The 17,477-nt window shown below is 42.1% G+C and overlaps 1 protein-coding gene across 1 annotated transcript; it reads right to left on the reverse strand.

The window, feature by feature from the left end:
• Positions 1-61: 61 nt before the first annotated feature.
• Positions 62-14,960, reverse strand: LOC127205830 (RNA-binding protein EWS-like; the record flags this gene model as incomplete). Its single annotated transcript, XM_051165099.1, has 8 exons — positions 62-1,121; positions 2,164-2,375; positions 4,235-4,402; positions 6,326-6,512; positions 11,492-11,509; positions 11,874-11,997; positions 14,731-14,782; positions 14,917-14,960. Coding segments are annotated over 8 exons (990 nt in total), but the record flags the coding sequence as incomplete, so codon positions are not given.
• Positions 14,961-17,477: the final 2,517 nt, after the last annotated feature.

A 17,477-nucleotide genomic window follows, 5' to 3' on the forward strand; every position in this document is an offset into this window, starting at 1 on the left:
CTATCTTTTAGCAGTATAGAAATTTATGAGTAAGTGACTAGGTCAATTTAATATTTTGAAGTTTGTTTCTATAAATAAGAATTGCTTGTTTTTCTTTTAGCAGTTACCCCAATCAAATTTAGTCACTACCACATTCTGCATAACTTCTTTACTAGTTTATATAGGGACAGAACACACACATAACTAAATCTGGATTATGTTAACCACCAACATCATACCTCACCTTCATCAAAGTTAGACACCAGAAAGGGAAGAGGGATGGAGGGAGGGGGGAAAGGGTAGGCAGAGGCGGCAGGGTCACATTACTGATCTAAACAATTTTCTAAACCAGATCGTGCCATCAATCACAATGGTCAAACCAATTTAGACTTTTGAGACCTGCAACAGGGAGTGATGCTATATTCATACACATTACTCTGTAAGGAAGTTACTAAAATTGTTCTGTGCTATAACTTAACTATGTATCAGGGCACCTCAGGCCATGGTTTAAGGGTTATGGGGCCAGTCTTCATCATGTTCAACAATTCTGGGCACAAACACTGGAAAACAGCTGCATTCTTTCTCTGCAGTACATACACCAGGTATTTCAAGACAACCATTCAGGACATTAGTTAAAACCTAGGGTTGTTAGAAGGGTTGTGTGTGTTCCATCCCAAATCTATTACCCAAAGAGGCTCTCACCTCTGAAAACCATGAAGGAGACTGAAAGCTCTAGTTTCAAAACAATTCTTTGTTCACCCAAACCCAACAAAGGTTACTGGCAGGGAAAAAAGCAAGCTGCCACTTAAATGACATTTCCATGTTTTAGAAGATGGCTTGACCTCAACAGATTGCCCATGGAAATATCGAATAAATTTCTATGTCTTTCAGTCCCTTCTTTCCATTGAAAACCCTATGGATGAAACACAGTTAGGTAAAAGGAGAAAAGGTTTGCTCTTACCCCATTCCACCGCGTCCTCCTCCCCGCCCACCTCTGCTCATGCCTCCTCGATCAAATCCCCCTCTTCCCCTGCCCCGGTTATCAGGGCCACTCATGCTCCGGTTCTCTCCTGGTCCGGAAAATCCTCCAGACTCCTGCCCATAAACACCCATGCTACTGGGGTGGTCCTGTCGGAATGAACCTGAGGAAAGAGTCACATCTGTAAACCGCGGGCCAGCATTTACACTACTGCCTGACATCCTTTCTCTTAGAATCACCGAACTCTCAACTGCAATTGCACATATGTAGCCGTGGTTCTGCCAGAAGGCTCTCTTAAAGAACCACTGGTTCACCAAAGCAAGCACAGCCTTCCACAGCCAGACTATAATAACTACTTCCAAAAGATTTTCCTCTGGGAAAAACACGCTTTCCAAAAGCTTCTTCTTTGTACTACCTCCCAGAAACAAAAATAGAGTCAAATTTCCAAGGGCTCTGACAAGCTGAGTTACAGCAAGTAGTCTTAGTAACCCCAGTTGACACCCCCCAAAAGACACACAGATTAATTTCTTTTTCTTTTTTCTGTTTTTCGAGACAGGGTTTGTGTCGTCTTGGCTGTCCTAGACTTGCTTTGTAGGCCAGGCTGGCCTCGAACTCCTGTCTCCCAAGTGTTGGGATTAAAGGTGTGCACCACCACGCCCAGCTAGCTTGCATTCTTTCTTTTTTTGAGTCAAAACCCTGTGCCATCATGCCCGGCTAATGAAATTCAATTTTAAAAGTGCAACAACCGAGGCACAAATTAAACAGTAAGTGAAAACATTTCCGGGTTTTTAGTTACTACTCCAATGTAACGTTAAGCACTGAGGGGTCTTAATCCTCAGCAGAAAACAAAAACTCCACCCCTAATCATCTTTAAAAGTTATATATAAAAAAAAAAAAGTCCCCCAAACTACAGTATTCTGTAAGGAGGACTATTTCCTGTGCTTTATGAAGTCACACAAAAATCAAAGCACCGAGTTTTTCCTTGGCTATCAAAATCCACAGTAGCCCCCTCTATAGCCACCTTCCCCCTTTCTCCAGCCTTGCTCTCTGTAGCCCGCCCCCGGGGCACTGACACTGTCACCCAGGATGTTGGGCTCACACTTGCACCCTAGACTCTAGAAACAAGCAGTGGTAGCACGCACTCCCCATTTCCAGAAACTACAAGCACAATCACTCATACTTGGTTGTCTCTCTCAGCAACTCACTCTGCTGCCCGTAGCTGCTGCTCTGTTGGCTATATTGACTTGGAGCCTGGCTGTAGGATCCAGTCTGAGGGGGGTAACTAGTGGGCGGCTGCTGCCCATAGCTGCTTTGTTGACCATAGCTACTCTGCTGTCCATAGCTGCTCGGCTGCCCGTAGGTGTTCTGCTGAGAGTAACTGCTCTGATCGTAACTAGTCGGCTGTGACGAGGAGTAGCTGAAAGAAAAAACAAAAGTCTTCAGGAAGGAGAAATAGCACTTTATTTCTGTCAAGACCCCAAATCCGAGACATTCACAGGTATCCATCCTAAGAGTTTCTTTCTTTCTTTCTTTCTTTCTTTTTTTTTAACTGAGCTGGGTCTCTCCACCTACACACAACTTTTCTGCCTTAGCTTCTTGTGCTGGATTACAGGTGTGTACCACTGTCTGGCTAAAGCAACATTTTGGAGTGTTTTTTCCCATTGAGGCAGGATTTCTCTGTGTAGACCTGGCTGCCCTATAACTCAGAGATTCGCCTGCCTCTGCCTCCCAAGTGCTAGGACTAAAAACATATGCCACTACTACCTGGCAAGGCAATATTTTTGTTTTTACATTAATAAAGCTTTAAATGAAAGAGAGAAAATTAAAACAACCCATGTGCACAGAGTTGCAGTTTAGAATTCCCATTTACAACAATGTTTATTTCCAACTATATTAAGACAAACAGGAATGCAGACAGGCAGAATATGTACACTTAGAGAAACCAATGAAGGGGGGAGGAGAACCGCATTGAAAGTAAGGACACTGGGCGTGGTGGTGCACACCTGTAACCCTAGCACTTGGGAGGCAGAGGCAGCCAGATCTGTGAGTTCGAGGACAGGCTGGTCTACAAAGCAAGTCCAGGACAGCTACAGCTGTTACACAGAGAAACCCTGTCTCAAAAAACCAAAAAGTAAGGAAAAAGAGTCAAGGAAGGAACTCAGTTCTAAGAATGCCTTCCTTTCTTTTTGCAGTACTGAGGCTCCAACCTATAGCTTCACATGCTAGGTCAGTGTTCTACTCCAGTCATCTAGTAAGTTGAGTGATGACTACAATTCCCTGAGAAATGGCTGTCTGGTAATACAGAGTCAACACATCTGTGTATGTATGCCATGGCATTTTCCTTCAGATTCAAAAATCGCTTTGTTACAGTTTCAACCTTTCAAACACATACTTTATCACTAAGACTCTAGGAATAAAGACAAAACTAGTAACAAAACCTTAGGTGGTAAGTTTTTGTGAAACTACCCAGCAGATCGTCTATGCATAATACTAAAAATAAACCTTAAAAGACCTGATAGCCAGGCATAGTGGCAAGCCTTTAATCCCAGGACTCTGGCTCCCAGGAGGCAGAGGCACGTGGATCTCTAAGTTCAGAGCCAGCCTGATCTATAAAGTGAGTTCCAGGATAGCTAGGGCCACCCAGAGAAGCCCTGCCTAGGAAGGACCCCCCCCCCAAAAAAAAGACTTGATGAACCATAAATATGCAGAACCAAACTAAGCATTTGTTACAGCGCCCCACAGCTGTTAGAAATCAATCATGCACTGATTCAACTCGTCAGAACAACTGTTCAGCACAATAGGTACTGGAGCTGTTCTGCAAGGGAACAGGATCTATTTTAAAATTAAACTAATCTTTTAAGACACCGTTCTGTTAGTTCATATGAAACTTACTTCAAATAAGACATAGGTCAGAAAACTTGCAGTTTTCTGAGTGAGTGAGTGTGTGAGAGACAGAGAGACAGACAGACACTGACTGAAATTGGGGGATGGCTCAGAGGATAGGAGTACTGTCTGCTCTTACAGAGGTCCTGAGTTCAATTCCCAGCAACCACATGGTGGCTCACACCATCTATCTATGAGATCTGGTGCCCTCTGCTGGACTACAGGAATACATTCAGGCAGAACAGTGTATGTGTAACAAATAAATCTTAAAACAAAAACAAAAGGCCAGAAAACAAATAAGTCTTACCCAAGTGAGCCGATGCTCGCTCATCAACAACCTGAAAAACACTTATGCTGTCATTACTGATCCGTGACCACAAAGAAGTGACTGACCTGGTAGGAGGATAGGATGGAGGTGCAGTGACTGGTTGCATCGGGTAGCTCCCAGGTACCTGGGGATAACTGTAGTTACTCTGTCCATATCCTAGGCTGGGTTGGTTATAACCCCCTGTGCTAGATTGAGGTTGACTAGTCTCAGTGGGCTTGTTACCATCCTGTGGTCTAAAAAGAAATATAAAACAGTAAGACTTAGTTTCAACAACCCTCAAACATCTAGTTAGGAACCCCACAGTTTTGTGAGCAGCGTAAAATATTAAGACCCAACTTGACAATAAAGTACATTAAACCCACTATCAATCCATCATATTTACTGGAAGGGAGCACTAAGGGAGTTACCCATGCTCCTCGCTTGCTCTGTAACTAACAGCTACTAAGGGACTTCATCAGGTAGTGTTGCCAATGAGTAAGTTCTGGGGGAGGAAGGAAGACAACACCTTCCTTTTTTCAAAGTGAGCGTCTGAAGACAAGAAAATTGGTAACAATATAAATTAGAGTTTAGAGTAATTTGTAAGGTCACAGATGTATACACGGCGTGTATCTGTGGGTTCCTCCACAGCAGTCTCCACAAGACAGGGATGTGGATGCTCCCACCCTGTGATCAGACAAATGAGTGAATACCCTCACTAAACAATAAAAATCAATCCCAACTCCAACAATTCAGGAATCCCCACTTCCTCCTGGCCCCAACAGCTTACACCAAGGCAGTGGCAGAGCTAAGTTAGGGCTATCTGAAGCAAAGCCCAATCTGCAGGTGACCAAAGCAGAAGCAGAAGTACTGTTTCTCCACTGAGATGAAATGGGTTATAGTTACAGACTCCCTTTACAATGAGAAAGGAGTAACCACTGGTGATCTAGACAGCCAGCTGCTTTACAGGTGGTCAGCCGAGAAAAGTAAGATAGGGTAGGGGTGAAGCAAAATGACTTATCAAAACCCAACTGATATCCACGCCTTTAATCCCAGCACTCGGGAGGCAGAGGCAGCGGATCTCTGTGAGTTCGAAGACAGCCTGGTCTACAAAGTGAGTCCAGGACAGCCAAGGCTACACAGAGAGACCCTGTCTTGAAAAACCAAACCCCCAGCAACTGATACATGAAACTCTTCCGCCTTGACCTTACGCTTACTCTTAACTAAGCATCGCATTGTGCATCTGATAAAATTCTCAATACCTAAGTCAACTGCCTTCTAGGAACCAGCCAGTTAAATACAGCTACTGTACAGGCTGTATATTGGATACCAACTACAAATGGCTCTGATTACTCACTGTGCATTTTAGAAGTAATTTCACAAGTGTTTGCCAGAGCTAATTTCTTACCTCTACAGTAGATAAAAAGTCTAGGTTACAAGCTGATCTCGTTTATTCCCTAAAAAGTCTTCATTCAAATCAGAATTCAATGTTCCTTCAAGACTGTATGCAGAAGCCACCTAAGTGCACTGTCTAAAGTAAAGACCTGAAATCTTCTGTGAAGTAATAATATATACCACTTACATACTAATCAGCCATGGAGCATGAACTTTATTGGACTCTTAATATTTACCACATAGCTGGGTACCTAATTATGAGTTTATTTGTCCATGACTTTGGTTACCAAACCACTACATAATGTAGGGGAAATCATGTCAACTGCTTCAACTAAGGTAGTAATTCTTGACTCTCTCCAGATAGGAAATATCCTTTACTAACAAGTGGGTCATACACTACTTCTTGTGCCCACTGTATACTATCTAGTAACTACCACACATTTCCTACAGGAAAGCAAAGATTAAGTATTCTCTCTCTCTAAAAGAGAGCTCAAAAGTATGATTCTACTGGTAGTTAAACAATGTGGAAAAACAATTTTCTTGTGTTTAGAAAAGCAAAACAGCTTCTATCTCCTCCCAAAAGTAGGTTTTAAAACCAAGCAATTGACATTTCTCATTTCTGGCCCTGGGATAGCATCATTTCTTCATCAGAATACCTGTATACTGTGCACCAGCACTTTGGATGCTTAAAGACTGTGAGAACAGTCACTACCTAGTGTGTGTGAAGAGCCATCTAAATGTACAGTTACTTTTGCCTTCAAAGGAAAAGGCAACCATAGCCTTACCTTGTAGGTGCGGTGGCTGCTGGCTGCTGGCCATAGGCTGGGTAGGCAGGCTGGGTGCCATAGGCAGACTGAGCTGCGTATGAAGCCTGGGTTGTGGTGACTGTTGCAGTGGTGGTGTCATAAGCACCAGTGCCGTATCCTTGGACAGGCTGGCTGTATGCCTGGGGGGCAGTTGGAGTGGTATAACCTACAACAAAGGAGAATTGGATCAGATTCCAGGTCTTCTCTGTCAGAATAATATCTTGTCATTTATCAGCAAAACAACGTATAAACTGACCACTTTAAAGCATCACAAAATTGAATATCTATATTATTCTTATAGAAAAAGTAGCAACAAAGGAGAGTTTAAATTATTTTCCCTCCTTTTTTGGTTTTTCAAGACAGGGTTTCTCTGTAGCCTTGGCTGTCCTAGACTCGCTTTGTAGACCAGGCTGGCCTTGAACTCACAGCAATCCACCTGCCTCTGCCTCCCAAGTGCTTGGATTAAAGGCGTGTGCCACCATGCCCAGCTTTAAACCATCTTTACCACATTCATTGACTTACTAAGTGTGTGCACATGGGAGCTCATCATGGCACATGTATGGAAACACAGGACAAATTGTGGGAGTTGGTTCTCTGCTTCCACTACAAGGATTTTGGTCAAGTTTGTCGCCAAGTGCCGAGCCATCTCACTGACCCCAAGTATTTGAGGTCTTAAGTACCGCTTTCAAAATGTATTTATGAGACAGGTGAAGTGAGTTTATTGTTTTCACAGAGGTCTCATACAGCCTAGACTGGCCTCAAATCCCTTAGGCAGCAGAAGATAACCTTCAATTTCTGATCCCCTCGTCAAGCCTCCAGCCTTGGGAATACAGGCACCACGCCACACCCGGATTATGTGGTGCTGGGGAACCTAGGGCTCCATGAACACTAGGCAAGAACTACCTACTAAGCTACATTCCCTACCCCTATACAAAAGTTGCCATGGAAAACAGGCTTCCTTCTGCCCCTACATGAATGGAGGAGACAGGAGACGATGTTGGTTTTTGCTGATTATAAAGCCGTCGTCTCAACTAACTAAAAATAAATTAAAACCCCTGAAAACAAGAAGCAAGATGTTCCAGAAAGGGAGGGAAAGGCAAACAGCAGCACTAGATTATGCAGTAAAGTCTGCCACTTAGTGCACGTTGTCACACTTTTCCTGGACCTGGGCCTTTGCCTTCTTCACAATCAACAGGCACAAGGACGCGATGCACTAAAAAAGCTTGGCTCAGATGCTTAGATCCACACACAAAGAACCTAAGTTCACGCACACACAAAAGTATTCTCTAGGACTGGAGACATGGCTCAGAGGTTAAGAACACCGGCTGCTCTTCCCAAAGTCCTGAGTTCAATTCCTCACAACCATGTGGTAGCCCATAACCATCTAAAATGAGATCTGAGGCCCTCTTCTGGTGTGCAGAACATTGTGTACATGTGATAAATAAATAATATCTAAAAAAATATCCCAACATTCTGGAATCACAAATTCCAAACCAATTTGGCCTACACAGGAGAATCTTGTTAAACACACTCACTCATTCCCCACCCCAAACCCAGTTGGGCAGCAGTGGCAGCACACACTTTTAATCCCAGCATTTGGGGGAGAAGAAGTGGGTAGATTTCTAAATTTGAGAGCAGCCTGGTCTACAGAATGAGTTCTAGGACAGCCAGGGCTGCTACATAGAGAAATTCTGTCTTGGAAACAAACAAACAAAAAACCAACCTAAACAAACAAAACACAAAAACAAACCAAACAACAATAACAAAATCAGCAGGCAGACTGGTGTGGTGGTGCAGGGCCTTACTCCATCACTAGGGAGGCAGAAGCAGGCAGATCTCTGTGAGTTCAAGGACAGCCAGGGATATTACTCTGAGAAACTCTGACTAAAAAAACAAAACCCAACAACAACAACAACAAAAGAGCCGGGCATGGTGATGCCTTTAATCCCAGAACTCGGGAAGCAAAAGCAGATTGCTATGAGTTCGAGGCAAGTCTGGTGTATAAAGTGAGTCTAGGACAGCCAAGGCTACACAGAGAAACCCTGTCTCAAAACAACAACAACCACCACCACCAAAAAACATCAGCTGGGTAACAGTGGCACAAACCTTTAATCCCAGCACTCCAGAGGCAGAGGCAGGTAGAGCTCTGTAAAATTTGAGGTCAGACTGGGCTGTTACACAGAGAAACCCTGTCTTGAAATAACAAGCCAAAACTTTCCAACAAAAACAGAGTTTTAGTATTTAAAACATATCTTGAACTAAGACCATTTAATTTAGTTTGCATTTAGGACTATCACGCATGCGCGCGCACACACACCCCCCCCCCCCACTCCAGGGCTAGAGAGATGGATCAGAGGTTAACAGCACTGACTGCTCTTCCAAAGATCCTGAGTTCAACTCCCAGCAACCACATGGTGGCTCACAGCCATCTATAATGAATCTAATGCAGGCATATACACAGGCCGAACACTGTATATGTAATAAATAAATCTTAAAAAACAAACAAACAAACAAACAACACACACACTCTCAAAGAGAGCTCAAGAACCAGTATCATTAAATTGCCTAAGCTTATCTGCAATCCCTTGTTTTTCATTTTAATTGCCAGATTTCTAGGATTACAGACATATAACCACCACGACTAGCTTCAAGTTCCTACAACTTGCTATGTGGCCTTGAACTCACACAGACAAGCCTGTCTCTGCCTCCCAAGTACTAGGATTAAAGATTAAAGGCCTGTGCTAGCACATCTGGCTTAACTTCTTTTTTAATTTAAAGTATCACTTGTTGTAGCACATTCCACTCTTCTCAAACATTCAAAGATTATAAAATTATATACAAAGGCAGTTTCCCATCTGAACTGGTGAAAACTAATAAAAACATATTTCACAAAAGAACTCTAAAACAACTGAGTTGGCATGTTGTTCACTTGAAATGGGATTTTTTTGTTTTATAGTGTTAGGTATAGAACCCAGAGCCTCACATACGTGGTAGCAAAGTAATGAGCAACACCTCCAGCCCTATTTATTTTTAAGTTCTTTGCAAAGTTCTAAAGTTAACCATACACAGCACACATTTAAACTACAATTAAAGTCCATCTGTCCAATTAATCTTTGTAAGGTCTTCCCCTACTTGTAAGATTCACAAAAGTCAAACAAAATCAAACTGATCAAGACAGTAACTTTTATCTCTAAACTGCAGTGTTGTAGTAATAGCACAGGAATAGATACTGGGTTAATAAACAGTCTTTTAATTTATCTGTAGCATCCACATAAGGAGCCAAGCAAAATGAAAACAAACAAAAAACAACAACAAAAAACAAAACATAATAAATAAATAAATAAAAATAAATAAAAAACAAAACAAAACAAAACAAACAAACAAAAACCAGAATAGTGACAAGATACTAAACGCACATTTATGTGATTTCTTCAAAGCAAAGAGTGGTAAGAAACATTGCACAAAGAAATTTTGTTTACAGTGAACAGTAGAAGTTACAGCCTAAGAATTATTCGAATTGCCAAGCGTGGTGGTGCACACTAATCTCAGCGCACAGGAGAGGCAGAGGTAGTTGATCGGTGAGTTCGAGGTAGCCTGATCTACGGGAATATCCCCCCCCCCCCCAAATCAACTGAATCGTGTAAGTAAGATGCATATGTATTTATAGCACCTTTCTTCTGGAGCTTCATTTAGAATCCTAGAAGAAAACAGTCTATTTCTATGCATTCCCTCTGACTTTCAGCTGTAAAGGCAGCAAGGGGTACAGCAAAGTGTGCCTAATCCTGCTTCCTATCCATTGGCTCTTACTTATAACCATTAGGTTTAATTTTGATTGCTACAGTCTACAAGTAGTTGGCAGACATGAGGTATGAGACGTGCTTAGAATCACTTAGTGTGCACAAACTCCTTATTACCATGAAACATAAATCCCTGACTCAAAGCCACACTTATTTTTGCTTACAATGTTCTACACTTTCTAAGCTCACAATCAGGACTGAACTCTGTCCCCACTCCCAGGGTGGAGGGTTTCAAGACAGGGCATCTCTGTGCAGCCCTGGCTATCCTTGAACTCAGAGAGCAACCTGTCTCTCTCTGCCGCCTGAGTGCTGGGATTAAAGGTGAGTGCCTAGACCTTTGTCTCTTGATTTAAAAAAAAAAAAATCACTTTCAACCAGGCAGTGGTGGCACACGCCTTTAATCCCAGCACTTGGGAGGCAGAGGCAGGTGGATCTCTGTGAGTTCAAGGCCAGCCTAGTCTACAAAGTGAGTCCAGGACAGCCAGTGCAAACAGAGAAATTGTCTCGAAAATCCAAAACAAAAACCCCACTTTCTTATGATTGTGGGTTAGGGATAGCAAAAGCTAGATCTAAGTCACGATGCTCTAAATCTACAGTCCTAGTTCCTCCCCACACCTGTACTAGGTTAGATAAAAACTTTAATTCCTACAGAGTCGTTAAGATAGGCTAGCAAGTTCTTCCCATGAAACCCATGACAATGAGATACACGCCATGTATTTCTCCTATCACCAATATAATCCAGAGAAGTTCAGATAGTTGGAAGATGAAGTCTTTACATTTCTATCACTTTCTTATATCATACAGCACTCTGCAGGCAAAAATTATCACATTTTCCACATGTTCCATATAATATATGGACCAGTTGCTCTTTTTAGTGTCTTGGAATGCTATTTATGTTTAAAACACTATGGATTAAAAAAATTCGTAACACTTAAAACAGAAAATGGATTAAGACAATTCATAACACTCAAACAGAAAATAAAATGTGCCTGTGCTATAGAACAGACAAACATGTACATGCAGGGTGGCAGTCTGTTCCCTTAAATAAATTTAATCATGCAATCCAGTCTTCGGGGAGCAGGGAGATTCAGTTGGAGTAATACCTTTGGGAAGGCAAATAACTATTATTAAGGCTTGACCAAAGTAAAGTTCAACAGTAAAACCTTCCCCAAATTATAAGGGCATGGATCTGCAAATGGTACCTGAAGCAGTTTTTTTCATTAGCACCTTTGTGTATGATGTTAGAAAGTCTGGAGTTTAAACAAATGAAAACACCTAAGGGTTAACATTACAGGGTAAGACAAGATGGAAAGCATTTCCCATGCAAGAATGAGCAGGATAGTCAAACCTGTACTGGTCCCTTCTACTGTGGAAAGCACAAAACAAAAAGTAGAGGGTACACTATCAGATGAAGCAAACATATGAAAACCATTTTGATTTTTAAACAGCTCAACTTAAAAGGCTCATTCTTAGCATTAGCACAATATTTTACATTAGTTCAATTTTGTTGTGTATTACAGTGTATAAGTTTAGTGCCTTTCTCTTTTAGAACTTATTCCACCCACACTATATTGGATAGTCTGCAAGCAGAATTAAGAGCAAGGAAAAATTAAAAAACTTCCTAGAATAAAAGATCTCCAGATGTCAATGTACAGACCATGATAAGAGTAATAGTCCTTTGAGCAAATCCCCTTAACATTATCACCTAGTCTCTTGAAGGCTGGCCTTACCAGTGGGAGGCTGTCCATAAGAAGTCGCATATGCAGTCTGCCCGTAGGTGGCAGTGGTCTGAGCCTGGGTATAGCTGACATCAGTAGGCTGTCCATAGGTTCCATAGCTTTGCTGCCCATATGCCTGCTCCAAAGAAATGCATACAGTAGCTTCACAAGAGAACTTATGTAACTTAGCAAACTAAGGAACTGACTTATTAGTTCATAAACTGGAGAATCAAAGTGGAAAATACTGCTTTCTGGTATAAAAATTACAAGAACAAAGACATAAAAACAAGTCAAATTAGCTTAAAAACTATGAACGTTTATACAAATTTGTTTATGTTTTGGTAAACCTAGAAACAAAAAACTTAGGCAAAATCTCAGTTAACCGAGAGATTAAAAAAATGCCCTTAGCCAGGCACAGAGTACAAATCAAGTCCAGGACAGCCAAGGCTACACAGAGAAACCCTGTCTCGAAAAACCAAAAAAGAAAAAGAAAAACCAAAACCAAAATGCCCTCAAGAGCAATATGGACACAAGTACGTAACTTGGCAGCACAAAATGAACACAGAAGGATAATGGAAGATTTAGCCAGCTATCTTGCCAGATTTGAGACCCAAATTTTTAGCATGACACAAAAATAAAAGCTATTAACTCTCCTTTAAGAAAATGAACCAGGGCGGCTTGGTGTGGTGACGCACGCCTGTAATCCCAGCACTCAGGAGGCAGAGGCAGGCGGATTGATGTGAGTTTGAGGCTAGCCTGGTCTATAAAGAGAGTTCCAGGACAGCTTTACACAGAGAAACTCTGCCTCAAACAACAAACATACAAAACAAAAATCAAAAAAAGGAAATGAACCAGGCCAAGCAGTGGTGGTGCACGCCTTTAATCCCAGCACTCAGGAGGCAGAGATAAGTTGAAGGCCAGCCTGGTCTACAGAATAAGTTTCAGAACAGCCAAGGCTACACAGAGAAACTCCATTTTGGAAGACAAAAAAACAAGAAACAACAACAACAACAAAAACCCAAAACAACAACAAAAAACCCAGAGCACTTCATGTTTGCTTACGATTGTTGGCATATCAAGATTATAGTTTTTAAACTTGAACATCAACACATTTAAAACCAGATAAAGAATAAGCTGTTCTTTCAATGTTAACATGTTTCTATTATAGATTTATTTGAAAGGCCAACTAAAAGTAAAACCTACCAGAAACATGACTACCTGCCTGTCTTAGAATTAAGAGTTTCTTGTTCTTAAAAAAAAAAAAAAAAAATATATATATATATATATACTGTGTATTCCTGGCCTGAAACTTGCTATGTAAATCAGGCTGTCCTCAAAAATCAGAGGCCACTTGCCTCTGTCTCCTGGCCACGGAATTAAAGGTATAAGTTACTACACCCAGCTGAGGTAATTCTTGATAACACAGGGAACTACTTTCTGGAATATGCCATCCTTGGCTTTTTGAGATGTTGGTGACTGGAGCCAGCATATCACACATTCTACCAACGATTACTTTCCAATTCCTGATCAATTTTCACCCCTCAATTATTTCTGCAGTACTTGTACACATTCTATCACTGATTAAGTATTTAATTGCTAATTTGATCGATGGAAAATCGCACATGTACCATGGTATGTATGTACGAGTTAGAGGACAATTTTTAGGAGTTGGTTCTCTCTACATGTGGGACTTGGGGATCAAACTCAGGCTGTCAGGCTGAGTGGCAATAACTTTTTTTCAGGCCATCTCTCTAGTCACTGGCCTAGGTCTTTAAACATAGACTTACATATTGGCAAGAGCTGAGACACTAATTTTCTTTTCTTTTGATTTTTCAAGACAGGATTTCTCAGTGTAGACATGGCTGTCCTAGACTCACTTTGTAGACCAAGCTGGCCATGAACTCAGAGATCCGCCTGCCTCTGCCTCCTGAGTACTGGGATTAAGGTGTGTGCCACCACGCCCAACTGAGAAACTAATTTTCAAAACCGACTGGTTGCACATTAACTAGTGCAAGTTATGTAATAGCTATGCAGTACAATTTTTCCATCTGCAAAAGGTCCTAATATGGGGCTGGAGAGATGGCTCAGCAGTTAAGAGCACCATCTGCTCTTCCAAACGTTCATTTCCCAGCAACTACATGGTGGTTTACAGCCATCTGTATGTAATGAGATCCGGTGCCTTCTTGTGGTGGGCAGGCACACATGTGGGCAGAATACTGTATAAATAATAAATAAAAAAAAAATCTTAAAAAAAAAAAAAAAAAAGTCCTAATATGGGAGAGGAGAGATGGCTCAGTGATTAAGAGCATTGGCTGCTTTTCCAGAGGATCCTGGTACAATTCCCAGCACCCACATGGCAGCTCACAACTGTCTGGCCTGTAACTCAAATTCCAGTGGACCCAACTCTCTTTCACACAAATGTACATAAAAGCAATTTTTTTAGAAGTCCTAATATATCTTCCTTTGAAGAACAATGATCATTAAATTAAGAATAAAATATGCAGAAAGATCAAGACTGCAGTGAAGTAGTTACTGTTAGCCTAAGAAGTTAAAAAAGCCCATTTCCAGGTTTTAAAGGTTTTCACTTAAAATCCTCATTCTGAAAGATTGAAATTCTTGAGTTTTTAGCCAGGTGTGGTGATGCACGCCTTTAATCCCAGCACTTGGGAGGCAGAGGCAGGCGGATCTCTGTGAGTTTGAGGTCAGCCTGGTCTACAAAGTGAGTCCAGGACAGCTGAGCCTTCACAGAGAGACCCTGTCTCAGGGGTGGGGGTGGGGGGAGATCTGCTAGCTACTGTTTCAGTGGCCAACTGAAATATCTCTCTGTAGATTTAACTACACATGCTTACATCCTTGTCTTTGGGATTACCTGGGTAGTCTGCGCATATCCTTGAGTTGGCTGGGCGGTATAAGCACTGTAGCTGCAGAAAGAATTAAACACAAGAATTGAATACAGAACACACTGACTGTATTACTATAACCTTTACAATTACAAAAGGTGTCATACTCTAAAATATTAACCAAAGAAAAGTATTGTTGCAGAAGGTTGACTTACCCCTGCTGGGCTGCAGCTTGGCTGTAGGTACTATAATCTAGAAGAAACAAGGAAAAAAAATATTAACCCAGTGAAGAAAGGGGAGACAGATGGAATTCAGGCAGGAATAATTCTTATGTGTTTAGAGTAGACCTACACACAGTCGCAGGTCCCCGTTAGCACAGCACATCTCTCAACACCAAACCAATTAAGTTAAGCCAGTAAAATACACAAAGTCTGAACATGGCTGCTAGCTGATGGGGTCAAGATCAATTGAGTTAGCAGGAATAACTTACATATATGCTGCATATTCTTATGACCATAAACATCTCAACCACCAGAGAGCAATTCAAAGATGTGATCATTATCTTAAGGTTAATAGAAACCAAGACCACAAACAGCATCAACCTTAACGTCATATAAATAAATGGTCCTTCCCTAAAACTCAGGGATTCATTAGTTTCTGCCACCCACCTCCCACTCCGGGACTAGGCATGCACTACCACGACCAGTATCTTTGTTGTCTTAACACAAGGTCTCTACACAGCCTCCAACTCAGACTCACTTGCCTCTGCCTCCCAGCGCTGGAACGACATGAGTGAGCACAGGAACAGTGAGATAGAATGACACAAAACACGACTGACAGTTATTTCTAAAAAGGGCTGATTTTTATTTTTATATTTTGGTTTTTCAAGACAGGGTAGCCTTGCCCCCCAAGTGCTGGGACTAAAGGCATCTGCCACCACGCTCAACCCCTAAAAAGGGCTTATTGTCACAGCCATATCTTCATGTCACAGAAAGCTAGAACCCCAGTGAAGCCGAAGTAAAGGATGGGCGTACCTGAGTGGCAGCTGTACACTCTTACTACCGTGCCTATAACCTGGCACTGTGGACGCCCTGGGCTCCAACTCCAGAAGCATATGCATACAACCGAAACCAGGCTAATAGAATTGTGAAGACTGGCAAGGAGTAAAAAGCACTAATGGGTGTAGGGAAAAAATTACTCTAGATTCATTATTGCCATTTTTAAAAACCTAAAGTGATTTCAACTTTAACAACAACAACAAAGCCAAAAGCTGGGCTTACAGGCATATGCCACTGCACTGGGCTTTGGGTATTATTTTTATTAAAGGCAGAGCAATTAAAAAATAATTCTACCAGATTATTTTCTCTCTACAAGAATAGGCATCTTGTTTGGTGTTAAAGACAGTACTGCCATTAAGATAGAACAAAAGGGGCCTTTCTTTTCCCATCAGAAAGTAGTCCCTCATCCAAAAGCAACAGTTTCTTTATGGAGTCTTGCTCACTGCATGCAATCCAAAGCCTCCTTCACAATTCCCTGGCCCAGCCGTTCCTGAACTCATCCTCCACCACCCCCACCTGGGTTTTCCAAGATAGGGTTTGTCTGGGCAGCCCTGGCTGTTCTGGGCTCAAACTCACCCAAGATCCTCCTCCTGCTGACTCCCAAGTGTGGGACTAAAGGGCTTTGTCAATAACACCTGGCCTGAACTCATCTCTTAAAAGTTGACTGTGCAGGCATGGTGGGCACAGTGGCGCACACCTTTAATCCCAGCGCTTAGGAGGCAGAGGCAGGTAGATCTCTTGCGTTCAAGACTAGCCTGGTCTACAGAGTTCCAGGACACCCAGGGCTTTAAACAGAGAAATCCTGTCTTGAAAAAGAAAAACAAAAGTTGACTGTCTTTCTACTTTTCTGCACCTCACGCGACTACTTTACTTCCCTACAGCCTTAAATTCAGAGCCCCGAGTATCACTAAACTGCCCAAAAGACATGTACAACAAAAATACAACAACAAACCATCCTGAAGCATTTTTTTTTTCCTTTTTCTTTTAGTTTTTCGAGTCAGGGCTTCTCTGTGTAGCCTGGGTTGTTCTGAACTCACTTTGTAGACCAGGCTGGCCTCAAACTCTCAGTGATTAAAGGCGTGTGCCACCATGCCTGGCTATCCTGAAGCATTTTCAATAATGCTACATATTTTGGGGCTTTCTGAGACAAGAGTCTGACTACTTTAATCTCAGCACTCAGGAGGCAGAGACAGGTGGATCTCTGAGTTTAAGGCCAGCCTGGGGCACAAGGCAAGTTACACAGAGAAACCCGTCTCAAAAACACCACCACCGGGGCTAGAGAAATGGCTTAGTGGTTAAGAGCACTGTCTGCTCTTCGAAAGGACCCGGGTTCAATTCCCAGCACCCACATGGCAACTCACAACTGTCTGTAACTCCAAGATCTGACACCCTCACACCAATGCACATAAATTAAAAATATTAAAACAACAACAACACCTTACTACTTAGCTGGCTGACCTTAACTAGTCATGTACACCAGACTAACCTCAAACTTGCTATAGACCCTATAAGGAAGGCACTCTCTACAACTTAAAAGAAATTACGGGTGTGTACCACCATGTCTAGTTTGGCCTGGAACTCACAGAAATCCTGCCTCTGCCTCCCTAGCGCTGTGTGGGATTAAAGGTGTGGCCCACCACCATGGCTAGCACCTTCACTTCCTTCCATGTAGCATTTGTAAAATACACCAACAAAGCATCTAAGCCCAGATATTGAAA

The sequence above is a fragment of the Acomys russatus genome, chromosome 22 (assembly GCF_903995435.1).
Source record: "Acomys russatus chromosome 22, mAcoRus1.1, whole genome shotgun sequence".
NCBI classification, from domain to species: Eukaryota; Metazoa; Chordata; class Mammalia; order Rodentia; family Muridae; genus Acomys; species Acomys russatus.